Source organism: Silurus aristotelis, assembly GCF_946808225.1.
Source record: "Silurus aristotelis genome assembly, chromosome: 16".
NCBI classification, from domain to species: domain Eukaryota; kingdom Metazoa; phylum Chordata; class Actinopteri; order Siluriformes; family Siluridae; genus Silurus; species Silurus aristotelis.
This window is the reverse complement of record NC_139589.1, coordinates 784,254-798,740: the sequence shown is the minus strand read 5'-3', so window position 1 is coordinate 798,740 and position 14,487 is coordinate 784,254. Positions and strand designations below refer to the sequence as shown.

Below are 14,487 nucleotides of genomic sequence, written 5' to 3'. Positions count from 1 at the left end.
CTCTGGGTTGTTAGCCATCCTACGATTGGGGAAAATTCCTTGTCTGTAAAATGCGAGTAGATCAGACAGAGTGATTTATTTCACTATCGCCAGATCATTAAAAACACATCATTTAGCGATAACAGTCTGTTAATTATAGTTGTATCTTAATGATATATGTATTACAGTATATTTTTCCTGACTTTAACAGCATGTATTTTATCATTTCAATACTGATAATGAACAAAACAATGAAGCAAAAAACAAATGCAGATTCAGTGGTGTTTTTTTGTTGTTGTTGTTTTTTGAGTACTTTAAAGAACAGCATTGTTTTACATTTATGGCCAAACATTTAATCTCACAAAGATTTCAGGTTTGCTTTGATCAGTCAACATGAACATAATGTTCACACCAGGCAATGATCTTACGAGCGAATGCAACAAGCAGCTGGCTTTTTTTCTGGGTTCTGAAGAAAGCTTCTCAGCTGGAAGATATTTCTCAGCAGACCGTTGTCCAGTGAGTCAGAACGTTTTATCAGAGAGGAGGCATGCTGTAAAGCGCTGTGTTATCAGCCCACAGTCATGACAGTACCCGAGCATTTGCCTAACCGGAGTGCTTACGAGGCTTATCGCTGATAAATACAACAGCAGGAAGGCACAATAACTGCACCTAAGCGAAATGTCAGCAGTGACAGCGTGTCGTGGAATTACACAGGCGATGGATGGAAACGCAGGAATTTATTTAAACGAACTGACGAGGCAGATTTAAAAAAAATTAAAATAAAAACGCCTACTAGCAGGTCAGCAGACAGTCGCGGCTTTTTTCATAGCCAGCCTGTGTACAGCGTAGAGACCGAGTCCGTCTGCGTTTGACAGTCGAGTGCACACTTGGCTCCTCCTCCTGCTTCGATGTCTAGTGTTAACATTTGATTTCTCTGTGGTTACCATCACCCCAGTGTCACAGCATTAATTTCCACACACCATATATCCCTGTGATTCAGGAGGAGTGATACACAATCGAACAACCCCCAGGGTTTGTGAGAGCTAGTGTTAATCCGTATGACAGCAGCATTGCAATTCCTGCAATACATGTCACGTCAGGACCTGGTCAAAGTTCCTCTGCATGCAGCTCACGCTCACACCAAGGTATCCAGTCATCCAAACGTTCAGACACCCAAGCTTACATAACGTATTTTTATTTCCTATATTGTGTACATATATAAAGTGGTAAAAAGCAGTGCATCTGGAACGTTCTATTAGTGAGATGAATTGTGATTTACTCATCCAGCTAAAGGAACTTCTTTTGGGCACTTAAAATCACTGCTCTTTATTCATAACAGTCTGTTTCTCCTCCCACAGAGACGCGAGTCTGCATCATTCTCTAAAAAGACCAATAACACGTTCAACATCGTGGGCACTACTTATCCTATGGGCGTGGGAAAAGAACCCGGACTGACCACTATCTCTAAGAGCGCTTCCAGCACGGCCCCGGCCCCGGCCCCGGCCCCGGCCCAGCCGGTCCGAGAGGTTCGGCTCTCCAGGATGGATGGCGAATACATCTGCGAAGGCGTCAAGAAGTCCTACAACCGAGTCAGCAAAGTGGACAAGATCTCACGCATCATCTTTCCTGTGCTTTTCTTCATCTTCAACCTGGCCTACTGGGCCACTTACGTCAACAGGAAGCCAACCATCAGGAGGTCCAACCCTCATAACTGAAAGTATATCTGTAAACACCAATGGAAAAAAAAACTCCCAGTCAAGTCTGGAGTAGCCATACGATGCTACCACTACATTCGTTTGTTTGTTTTTTGTTTTTGATTTGTTTCTGTTTGGGTTCACGTGCAGTTTACATACCATTCGATAGCTACGAAGTGTCTTTAGATTATGTATACTTGAATATAATCTTTATCATCTCCATTTTGATGGGAGACTTGTGTGGTAAATTCGGAGTAAACCTTGTAGTACGTTTCGACAGCAAAACAGCAGCCTGTTAGAAGCCACTCCATCAGGACGAGCTCCAGGGCCGCATGCTCCCCACACGCTGTAGATCATCAGTAAAAGACTCCAAGCCGTCATTTTGGTAGTCAATTCGACTCACCGATCTCTTGTAGCCTTCAGCAGCCAGCAGCGATGTCCGTATGCCTGCGTATACTTCACAACGATTAGTGTTTGGAGTCTCAGCCAAATTTAGACCAATATCATCTACAAATGCTTCTTCATCATCCTCTTGAGTCGGCTCGGTTATTTGTTTGTTGTTGTTTTAACAGCCAGTGCAGGCTCAAAGGTAAAGATACTGTGCCTTTTCTCAATCCCTTTCAATCCTTCTCAGATGAATTCATCATCCCTCACGGTCAATCTCTCAAAGAATTCGAAATAAACTCCCATAGAGTCGTCTGATGCTCCGTCGAGAGCATGGGACGTTTTACTGCATTTACGTGCAGACGTGTGAATCATATTTACGTTTTTTTTTTTTCAGATAGATTTGCATGAATTGCACTTTGTATTGCTTACAGGCTTTATCCAGTCTTTAGCTGATTATTTTTTTTTGTTGTCTGCAGTGACAAATCACAAGGCTACTTTACTGCGTAAACACCAGTCACAGTATCGCCTCTAAAATGAAACTTCCAGAGCTAAACTCTTAACAGGACCATCAGTAATGGTTTTATGTGATTATGTTTTGTGCAGTGTTTGTAGTTTACATTAATGTGTTAATGCTAATATGTAAAAAAAAAAAAAAAAAAAAAAAAAAATATATGAAGAAAAAAAGTGCCAAATCATCCTGAATATGACTTTTGCATTCTGTACTTTAAAAGAGCCAAGTTTACTATTTTTTTTTTCCTAAAAGTTGCGTAATGTATGTACTTATGTGACAGCAAGCTATATGAAGCAAAAAAACCATTAACCTGAGCATTTCAAAAATCATTGCTGTTGATTAATAGTTTCGAGTAAATCATGTTTCCATCCAATATATAAAAAAAAAAAAACCAAAAAAAAACGAGTGGACAGAAAACACTTTCATTTTCAGTCTTTTTTCACCAATTTGTTCGTTCACCTCCTCACACTGTATTAATAGTAGATAGATTTAACGCATGACAATCTTCAGTATCCTGTCCATCATCTCGTGTTACACCTGGTGTCATGTTTCAGTATGACCTCCGACGTGTAGCTCCTCCGAAAAACTCGATTTGGAGTGTGTAGATACCGTATTGTCTCATTGGGATATTTCATACGTTTGTATTTTACTGTAAATCGTAAATAAAACCATATCTGAATATAGGAGTATATTTATATAGTACTATAAACATCTATTTATTGTATTTATTATATACAGTATATATATAGACATGGTATATATAGACACATAGATATATCAGGAAGCCCATCAGTATGGGACGGTCCTGTTCTAGTAAACCTGCTGATTTACCTGCTGAGGTTTAGTTCACCATTATGTAATGAATTGTGCTGGACTCCTGGTTCTGATTGTCTAATCCAGCAGCCAGGCTTCTCTGTTTAATAATATCGAAGCAAACGTACAGAACCAGCGATCCGTATGGCAACGTCGTGTCCGGGAAATAGACCAGACGTGTATTGTGATCTGTATCCGAGGCCGGAGAAAGTCGTGATAGTTCTGTTATATTGTGAATCCAATTTAAATAGAATCCTCGGTTCTCTATAACTTTGCTGTCTTACATATGCACACTGAGGAAGTAATGTAGATATGTATTTTTATGACGATTAACTTTTATTGTTAAAGGTTTAAAGGCAAAGGAAAGATTCAGCATTCAGGTCCAAGCCATGATCACTGAACACTTGTATAGACGCAGTATTAATATATTACATTTATCACTGCCAGTCTGAAACCACTCATGTATTAATGCTGCTTCTCTTAACTCCACTGGCATGAGGTATCTACCTGTCTGTTTTCCTCCTCCTTATGGATTGTAATAGAGCCTTTTCTATACATCTGCTCATATCAGAATCAGAATCAGGTTTATTGGCCAAGTGTGTTGACACACACAAGAAATTTGGTTACAGCTGTTAGTGACTCTCAAACACATCTGCTTTTACACCGGCTACATTTCCCAACAAGATTATTTTCCAGAAAGCCTCTCTCTCTCTCTCTCTCTCTCTCTCTCTCTCTCTCTCTCTCTCTCTCTCTCTCTCTCTCTCTCTCTCTCTCTCTCACTCTCACTCTCTCTCTCTCTCACACTCTCCTCTCTCCCTCCCTTTCTGTCTCTCTCACTCTCTCTTTCTCTCTCACTCTCTCTCTCTTTCTCTCTCTCTCTCACTCTCTCTTACTCTCTCTCTCTCTCTCCCTCCCTTCCTGTCTCTCTCTCTCTCACTCTCTCTCTCTTTCTCTCTCACTCTCTCTCACTCTCTCTCTCTTTCTCTCTCTCTCTCTCTCTCTCTCTCTCTCTCTCTCTCACTCTCTTTCTCTCTCTCACTCTCTCTCACTCTCTCTCTCTCCCTCCCTTCCTGTCTCTCTCACTCTCTCTCTCTCTTTCTCTCTCACTCTCTCTCTCTTTCTCTCTCTCTCTCTCTCACTCTCTCTCTCTCCCTCCCTTCCTGTCTCTGTCACTCTCACTCTCTCTCTCTCTCTTACTCACTTTTTTACTCTCTCTCTCTCACTCACTCTCTCTCACTCACTTTCTCTCTCTCTCTCTCTCTCTCTCTCTCTCTCTCACTCTTTCACTCTCTCTTTCTCTCTCTCTCTCACTCACTCTTTCACTTTCTCACTCTCTCACTTACTCTCTCACTTTCTCTCTCTCTCTCTCTCTCTCTCTCTCTCTCTCTCTCTCTCTCTCAGTCATTTCTTTTTGACTACTTTTTTTTTTTTTATATATATAATAAACAGCCTAAAGGCAGGTCCATATTCTCCATGTCTTCTTTTTATAAACACCTGCGACTGTATTGATTCGTTCAAGCAGCCAATCAGGTGGCAGCGGTGCAGTGTGAACTTCATGCACATGCAGTACAAGCTTCTGTTAATGTTCACTTGGTTGGTGTGGTTTCAGGTGAACCTGTTTTTTAGATTGTCAGTCTTTATTTGTCCAGTTCCACTGTAACATCAGATCTCTCTTCCTGGCTGACAGGAGTGAAACTCGACATGGTTTTGTGCTCCGGTGGCAAGTTCGCCTCAGAGTTCGATGTTTGGAGATGCCTTTTAGCTCCCTATCAGTTGTAAAGAGTGATCATTTGGGTTCCTCTCAGCTCAAACCAGTCTCTCCATTTCAGTCTGAAATGTTTTTTTGTTCGATTTGTTTTATTTCTGATGTTTGATTTTGTATCTGCTTGATTTTATATCGTTGCACTGCTGCTTCATATTTAAACGATTAAATACTCGCTTGATTGGCAGCAAAGTGAAGGCAGTGAGTGTATACTCGTGTCTGTAACTCGATTACTATGCATATTAGATCAAAAATACACTAGATGGCCAAAAGTTTGTGGACACCTGATTATTAGATTGTTGAACATCCCATACCACATTTGGTCCCAGTTTACTGTTATAATGAGCTCCACTCTTCTGGAAAGATGTTCCACTACATTTTGTGGGGATTTTATGGAGATTCATTCAGCTACATGTGTGTAAGTAAAGACAGGTAGTGATGTAGGTGAGAAGGTGAGGAGACCTGGGGTGCGGTCAGCGTTCACTCTCATATCAAAGGTGTTCAGGATTTATTTCTCTATAACAGGAGATCTTCCACTCCAACACATGTACAGCAGATCTTCACGGAGCTGGCTTTTCAAGTGAAGGGATAATTTCATACGACAGCATGCAAACACCTCCTGTACAATTGTGAGCCTCCAACTTTGTGCCAACAGTTCGGGGAAGAACCACAAAAAGGCGGGTGTTCCAAAACTTTTGGCTGTATATCGTCTTTGCCTGAGTTTTGTTTTAAATCTGAATTGTTCAGTTCCAAAATTTGTGATTGTTGGTTAAATCTCATGTCATGTCCTTTTTGTTGTTATTATTATTATTATTATTAAAGATGTGGGACTCTGCAAAGCCTCAGCAGATGCCAGCCGTTCTTTTACTGTACATATCATAAAGACTTGTGGAAGGAAAGCAGTCCTCATCCAGAAACGGAATGGTTTAGCCGTTAAAACAAAAGAAAGAATGAAATACTGTTCTAAGAAGTAGAGGGTGAGTTGATAATGCTGCCTTCATCAAAATAAATTGTAATGTTCACTGTTGTCTTCTTCAGCCAAACCTCACGATTATTGCCAATTGATCAGCCGTTTCAAACGACCTTCCATGAGACGTACAGTCACAGAACTGAGTTGTCCTGGATACGGCCCGAGCCAAACCTCCCGGAAAAGGAATTTTCTCCTCCATGTTCACATGAATATTTAAAAATGACGCTTTTTGGTTTCACTTTGTTAAGGAGATTTTTGCTAGTGAGATGTTTGGTTTGTGTGGCTCCTGCTGAGTTTTTTTTTTTTTTCCTGACCCTTCACCATCTCCTGCATTCACAAAGTGACACCAGTACACGTGATGTCAACCAGTCCAAAGTCTTTCTTTCCCAATACCACAGCCATTTACCAATCATTTTGAATTTAGTCTTAAATTAGTATCTTTTTTTATTCTTTAGTTTGCAAAACTTTTTTTTTTTTGTTAATTTTACAATGTATGGCCAAAAGTTTGTGGACACCTGAACATAAGATTATCCCATTTCACATTTATTCTCAGTTTGTTGTTATAATAAGCTTCTCTCTTCTGGGATCAAATATCAGTCAGTCAGTGTTCACATTCATACTAATAGGTCTGGCGCAGGAGATCATCCACATCCTCCAAACCAACTCAGCAGATCTTCATGGAGCTGGAGCATTGTCATGTTGTGAAGGTGAAAGGAAAATGTATTCTATCGCATCCAAACTCAGCATTTACAATTGTGTTTCTTCAGCTTTTTGTTTAAAGTTTGGGGAAGAACCAGGTGTTCCAGTATTTTTGCCCATATAGATGTTCCCTCATCAGCTTCTCTCTCTCTCTCTCTCTCTCTCTCTCTCTCTCTCTCTCTCTCTCTCTCTCTCTCTCTCTCTCTCTCTCTCTCAATGTTAAAAACACAGCTACTGAGGACCTTATTGAAGCACTGACACTGGGGCCTTCTAGTAAAATAAAATGGTCTCCTAACAGAAAGCTTTAGCATTAGGGCTAATAGATTCCACAACAATAGGACGATACGCGCGCATGTTTCACCGATACACAATTCATATCGTGCCGTATCACTTCTCTAACAGTGTCTGTGATGTTCTTCTTTCCAAAAAAGTAGTACATTTAAAATGTATATATTTTTTTTTATGTAACCGTATCAACGATCTCTGATCAAAATGAATCGCTTAATTGTTTATCACGATATCAATATAATCGCTCAGCCCTTAGTTGTGTTAGAACAGCTACATGTTTTTTCTGTGTAAAAAAAGAAAGCTGTTACCATAGAAACAATGCCGCTTTGACTCGCTCTGTTCGCTTCCATAGACGAATTTCACGGATGTGAGGATGACGAGACGTTTTCTGTGTCATTTCATTTAAACAAAAAACAATTGCATAGATTGGAATCTGATAGACCACAGATCAGACATGAGTCTAATCTTGGACCATTACAAAAAATAAAAAATGTGGGTTTATGGAGGTCTACAGTTTTGGGAGTGAAAAAATTATTGATAATAATTTGATCTCTGTGAAATAAGAGATGAGATTGTGTTACAGTAACCATATAAAATGTAGAACATTTGGACCAGTTAGGATTCAAGTTTTAGATCAGAATTTAGATCAGATCAGATCAGACACTGTGTTTAGGTCTGAAAGACAGTAATAACAGTAACCTAGAAGTATATTTATCAATGAAAAGTCTTTGTGTTGCTGTTCTACCCTTTTTCTCCTGCCACTGTGTCACTGTGTGTTACAGAACACGTCAAAGCCAGATGTTACAGATGTTACAGGTTTTAGAGTCAGAAAAGGCTTTGAGCATTTTTTGGTAGAAGTTTTGAGGTTGTTTTGCTGTGATCTGTTTGTGAGAGTAAAGACAGTATTCTGTTTGAATCCCTTTTTGTGTGTGTGTGTGTGTGTGTGTGTGTGTGTGTGTGTGTGTGTGGGTGGGTGGGTGGGTGGGTGGGTGGGTGGGTGGGTGGATGGGTACACTGTTCCTCACGTGGAATAAAGATACTCAACTTTCACATACTCATGTGCCCGTGTTGTTATTTCAAAGCGCTGACTTTAATGCCAGAGTATTCTCGTGTGTGTGTGTGTGTGTGTGTGTGTGTGTGTGTGTGTGTGTGTGTGTGTGTGTGAGAGAGAGAGAGAGAGAGAGAGCACTCTCTGTTGCAAACCTTCCACGTTGCAATCCAGCCAACACCCCGCATACATTAACATTTCTTATTTGGAAATGGAAAAATGAAACAGGTTTTTATTTGTCATGAGTAAATTCCACAAACAGACAAGAATCTTCTGTATTACAAGTTTTTTCCCTGTAAATTCATAAGAAAAAAGCAGGAAGTGTGTGTATTCGGTGTGTGCTGTTTAAAAGGGCAAATATGTTCGAACAGAAAGCATGAAGCATCTGTAATCACAAATCATGTAAAACCCAGAACATGGAAACCGATGATCCGATGAAATGATCCTAAATGTATTAGAAGATATTACAATAAAAGAAAAATCACAGAAGTGTAAAAAAATGCTATTAAAAAAATTAGTTGGGGCGGAGCCAAGACATTAATCACATCAAAATTCATTGTGACAATATTCCCTGCTAAAACTCCCTCAGAAACACACAGATTATTAAACTCTCTGTTCTTGTACCAAAAAAATGAGAGATTCATCCTCAACATTTTCCAAATTCATCCCTTTTGTAAGGAGACATGACTCTGAAACCCACCCACCTTTTAGTAGTTTAGGAATGAGATTTATTCTAGGTGTGAGGTGTTCCAAGATGTTTGTGCAAATGTACTGCACCTGAACCTCCAGCCAGTCAAAATCCACTATTCACACCTGAACCTCCAGCCAATCACAATCCACTATTCACACCTGAACCTCCAGCCAATCACAATCCACTATTCACACCTGAACCTCCAGCCAATCACAATCCACTATTCACACCTGAACCTCCAGCCAGTCAAAATCCACTATTCACACCTGAACCTCCAGCCAATCACAATCCACTATTCACACCTGAACTTCCAGCCAATCACAATCCACTATTCACACCTGAACCTCCAGCCAATCACAATCCACTATTCACACCTGAACTTCCAGCCAATCACAATCCACTATTCACACCTGAACTTCCAGCCAATTACAATCCACTATTCACACCTGAACCTCCAGCCAGTCAAAATCCACTATTCACACCTGAACCTCCAGCCAATCACAATCCACTATTCACACCTGAACCTCCAGCCAATCACAATCCACTATTCACACCTTAACCTCCCGCCAATCACAATCCACTATTCACACCTGAACCTCCAGCCAATCACAATCCACTATTCACACCTGAACCTCCAGCCAATCACAATCCACTATTCACACCTGAACTTCCAGCCAATCACAATCCACTATTCACACCTGAACCTCCAGCCAGTCAAAATCCACTATTCACACCTGAACCTCCAGCCAATCACAATCCACTATTCACACCTGAACCTTCAGCCAATCACAATCCACTATTCACACCTTAACCTCCCGCTAATCACAATCCACTATTCACACCTGAACCTCCAGCCAATCACAATCCACTATTCACACCTGAACCTCCAGCCAATCACAATCCACTATTCACACCTGAACCTCCAGCCAATCACAATCCACTATTCACACCTGAACCTCCAGCCAATCACAATCCACTATTCACACCTGAACCTCCAGCCAATCACAATCCACTATTCACACCTGAACCTCCAGCCAATCACAATCCACTATTCACACATGAACCTCCAGCCAATCACAATCCACTATTCACACCTGAACCTCCAGCCAATCACAATCCACTATTCACACCTGAACCTCCAGCCAATCACAATCCACTATTCACACCTGAACCTCCAGCCAATCACAATCCACTATTCACACCTGAACCTCCAGCCAATCACAATCCACTATTTACACCTAAACCTCCAGCCAATCACAATCCACTATTCACACCTGAACCTCCAGACAATCACAATCCACTATTCACACCTGAACCTCCAGCCAATCACAATCCACTATTCACACCTGAACCTCCAGCCAATCACAATCCACTATTCACACCTGAACCTCCAGCCAGTCAAAATCCACTATTCACACCTGAACCTCCAGCCAATCACAATCCACTATTCACACCTGAACCTTCAGCCAATCACAATCCACTATTCACACCTTAACCTCCCGCTAATCACAATCCACTATTCACACCTGAACCTCCAGCCAATCACAATCCACTATTCACACCTGAACCTCCAGCCAATCACAATCCACTATTCACACCTGAACCTCCAGCCAATCACAATCCACTATTCACACCTGAACCTCCAGCCAATCACAATCCACTATTCACACCTGAACCTCCAGCCAATCACAATCCACTATTCACACCTGAACCTCCAGCCAATCACAATCCACTATTTACACCTAAACCTCCAGCCAATCACAATCCACTATTCACACCTGAACCTCCAGACAATCACAATCCACTATTCACACCTGAACCTCCAGCCAATCACAATCCACTATTTACACCTAAACCTCCAGCCAATCACAATCCACTATTCACACCTGAACCTCCAGCCAATCACAATCCACTATTCACACCTGAACCTCCAGCCAATCACAATCCACTATTCACACCTGAACCTCCAGCCAATCACAATCCACTATTCACACCTGAACCTCCAGCCAATCACAATCCACTATTCACACCTGAACCTCCAGCCAATCACAATCCACTATTCACACCTGAACCTCCAGCCAATCATGATGAGAATCTTTGCTCTCTTGTGTGTTGTGAGAGTGAAATTTATGATATACTTTTCAGGATTAAAGATTAAAAGTACAATTTTTGAATGAAACAGTGACAGGTTTTGGACGCAGGGCTGAAGATATTAAAAGGCAAATCAAAACTAAAAGGGCAGAAAAATCATTAAAACTGTGAATCAGACAGGGTCAGAAGGAGACTTTTCCTCCGATGCCTTGATCTTCGTTTCTCGTAATGACGTGGATTTTATGAAATATAGATGGTTGCGATGTGCTATTCTTTTTGAGTGCTGCTGCAGAGCGTGGGAGATGGAGGGAGAGAAGGATTGCTGCAGTTGTATCCATCATTCAGGATGCATCATCCCCTTCTGAAATCTCTCCTCCTTGACTTCAAAGAGTCAGTGAGACACATGAAAGATAAGGCCAGGAGAAGCTCCTGTGAGTCCTTCAATATTTACCAGAACGCTTCCAGCCAGATGTGAACCGACGAGAGGAAATAAACATGCCGAATCCGAGCAGCTTTTATTGCCTGAACTTTTGATCCTTTCAGGATGGGATTTGTATTAAAGCAGGATTTTTATATCGTCTGATGTTCAGGGATGTTCCGAACCAACCAAGATGAAAAAAATCACGTTATTAAGTGTAACAACAAACTGATTAATTAATGATTTAATTAACTGAGAGCTTCATCATTTTCGAAAAACAGTAAGCGATTTCAGTGGCCATGTAATGAGGGTGAAGGCGGATTTATATCCAGATTTGCAGACATCAAACATCATATCAGACTGCAATTTAATATTTCTTCCCGTGGGCTCACCACCTGCAGGAGGGACCGTAAGGGACGGTGCTGTGAGGATTGGGCAGCAGTCGAAGGCGGGGGCCTGCTTAGACTGCTGCCCCCGCGACCCGAATTACAGATAAGCGGGAGAAAATGAATGAATGAATGAATGAATTAATTAATGAATGAATGAATTTGATATTTTGACATGTACTGAAATGTAGACCACGTCACAACTTATGTAGGAATACATCAGCAGGGGGCATTAGGGGCAAAAACAAAAAGAGCAGGTGGTTTTCAATCATGTCCAGGATCATTTGAGATTCCAAATTTCCTAAAGGATCCTACAGAAACATGAATCCTAGCCAACATGTGCAATCAAACTGAATTCTTATGATGACTATTTATAGATTTTCTTCTTAACTGAGATCCTGCTGCATATTTGGGAGTGTTCAAGTCAAACCGGGACTTTGAATGTTACAAGTATAAAAATCGATGTTAGTGTGGCGGTACTACACGCGGTAATGAGTCGCTAGCGTCTCCTATTGCTGATAGCCGGCGCACATGTCGCAGGACTTTTAATAAAGGTGGCAGACGACAGTGTTTGCATGGAACAGCGTGTGGTGCTGAAGTTTGTTGTGAGCGAAGGCATAAAACTCGCGGATATCGATAGAAGAGTTCGAGCACAGTACAGTGATGAGACATTTACATTTACATTTATGGCATTCGGCAGACACCCTTATCCTGAGTAACTAACATTTTTATCTCATTTATACAACTGAGCAGCTATGGGGTTAAGCGCCTTGCTCAGGGGCCCAGGAGTGGCAGCTTGGTGTGGCTGGGATTTGAACTCATGACCTTCAGATCCAAAGTCCAATGACTTAACTTCATCACTTAATCACTTGTCCGGGACAGCCCCCGAAACCGTACACTGTATACCGGGCACAAGAGGCTCAACAAGAAGTGGAGTCACAGTGACATTGTGACATGAGCATGAGAAAGACTGTGAGATGCAACTGAAAAACTGAAGCTCATTAACAGAAAATGTCACGCAGATGCCAAAAGGTCATGTGACATGATCCAATGAGGTGCTGCGGCTGATGTCAAACAATCCTCAACAACCACAGAGAAACTGTAGTGTAGCTCCTGGTGTCCTTCGTTTCCCAGAACAAAATATGACCACCAGGGAGAACACTTCTGTAACGACTCTGTACTATTCACGTTCATCCCATTACTAATCATCTACTCTGCTCACCCATTAGTGGCATTGACAATTAATACTTTAAATGTGTACCACTCTCAATGTTTCCGTCATATCCATAATCATATACTGTATATACCACCCCATTCTGCCTTATTTTTATTTGATATATATACATTATAGTATAGTATATTTTCATGTACATATATTTTGTACTGCATATTTTACCTTTATACTTAATATTTTTATTAGTTTATATATCGCTTTGTCCCCGCTTTGAATTACGTGTGAAATTCAGCCAATAGGCAAGTTGAGAAATCATTGCTGGGCGACGTCGGCTAAACCAGGAAGCTACAAAATGGCTGAGCGCTGGTAGCGACATTAGCTTCTGTTTGTTTAGGTAATCGCTTTGTGTGTGAATCTGTGCAACCATGGCTAAAACACAAACAAACTTTCGCATGGACACACATAAGCTTTGTGTTGTTTGTTTGGGAGTAGCGCATGCTCAATCGGCTCTCGAGAGACGATTGTCTGTGCTGTAGTCGTATGATCTCCCTCGCGGTATGATCTCCCTCGCGGCTCAGGTCCCTGCTCTAACCGAGGCGAAGCGGCACCAAAGGTCGTGGGGCCCGCAGGCCAACCTAACAGAAGGCATGGAGACGGATGAGTCTTCTTCAGCCTCCCCTGTTGGGCCGAGCTCCCGTTCCCTGAGGAAAGCACTTGCTTCGCCGTTTTCTTCTCCGAGGAGGTAGAAATTTTGAAAGCTGCCGAGCTCACGGACTTCTCACAGCCTGTGCTGTTCGAGGAGCTCCTGGAGGTAATGACACGAGTCGTGTCCAAGCTAGAGTTAGTTTAGCTGGGTGAGAAGCAGAAGCAACGCGTTCCCAGCAAGCTGGATGAGCGTTTCCTGCATCCCGCATCACAGCCTCCGTGCCAGGTTGGGTTTAAGGATTGTCAAGTCAAGTCAAGTCAAGTCAAGTTTATTTCTATAGCGCTTTTCACAACAGACATTGTTTTAAAGCAGCTTTACAGAAATCAACAGTGAAGGTGAATGGTGTGTGTTTATCCCTGATGAGCAGCCGTGGCGACTGTGGCAAGGAAAAACTCCCTTAGATGTTATGAGGAAGAAACCTTGAGAGGAACCAGACTCAAAAGGGGAACCCATCCTTATTTGGGTGACATCAAGAGTTTGAACATAAATCTTTCAACAATACAGAACACTGGAGAGTGAGAACTAGCATGAGTACAGGAGTATAAGATTATAAGTAAATGTTCTGGAGATAAACATGGAGATAAACCATTTAGTGTTTTATAAGTGAGTAGCAGTAGTTTGTAGTCTATTCGAAACTTAACAGGAAGCCAGTGTAGGGATGAGAAGATTGGGGTTATATGATGATATTTTCTTGACCTAGTAAGAACTCTTGCTGCTGCATTCTGAACTAACTGAAGCTTGTTTATTAATGATGCAGGACATCCACCTAGTAATGCATTACAATAATCTATTTTGGAGGTCATGAACGCATGGACGAGCTTCTCTGCATCGGATATAGACAACATATTTCTTAGCTTAGAAATATTTCTA

The 14,487-nt window shown here is 41.5% G+C and overlaps 1 protein-coding gene and 1 long non-coding RNA gene across 2 annotated transcripts in view; both read left to right on the top strand.

The window, feature by feature from the left end:
• Window positions 1–4,186, top strand: part of gabra3 (gamma-aminobutyric acid type A receptor subunit alpha3) — a 109,260-nt gene extending 105,074 nt beyond the window's left edge. Inside the window, exon 10 of the mRNA XM_083564379.1 lies at window positions 1,338–4,186. Within this exon, the coding sequence (XP_083420505.1) occupies window positions 1,338–1,694 (357 nt within the window). The 3' untranslated portion in view covers window positions 1,695–4,186. The remainder of the gene's footprint in view (window positions 1–1,337) is intronic.
• A 1,783-nt stretch (window positions 4,187–5,969) lies between these two features.
• Window positions 5,970–7,011, top strand: LOC310738962. The gene is made up of 2 exons (XR_014537195.1): window positions 5,970–6,722; window positions 6,806–7,011. It is a non-coding gene; the product is annotated as an uncharacterized lncRNA (long non-coding RNA).
• The last annotated feature ends 7,476 nt before the right edge of the window (window positions 7,012–14,487 follow it).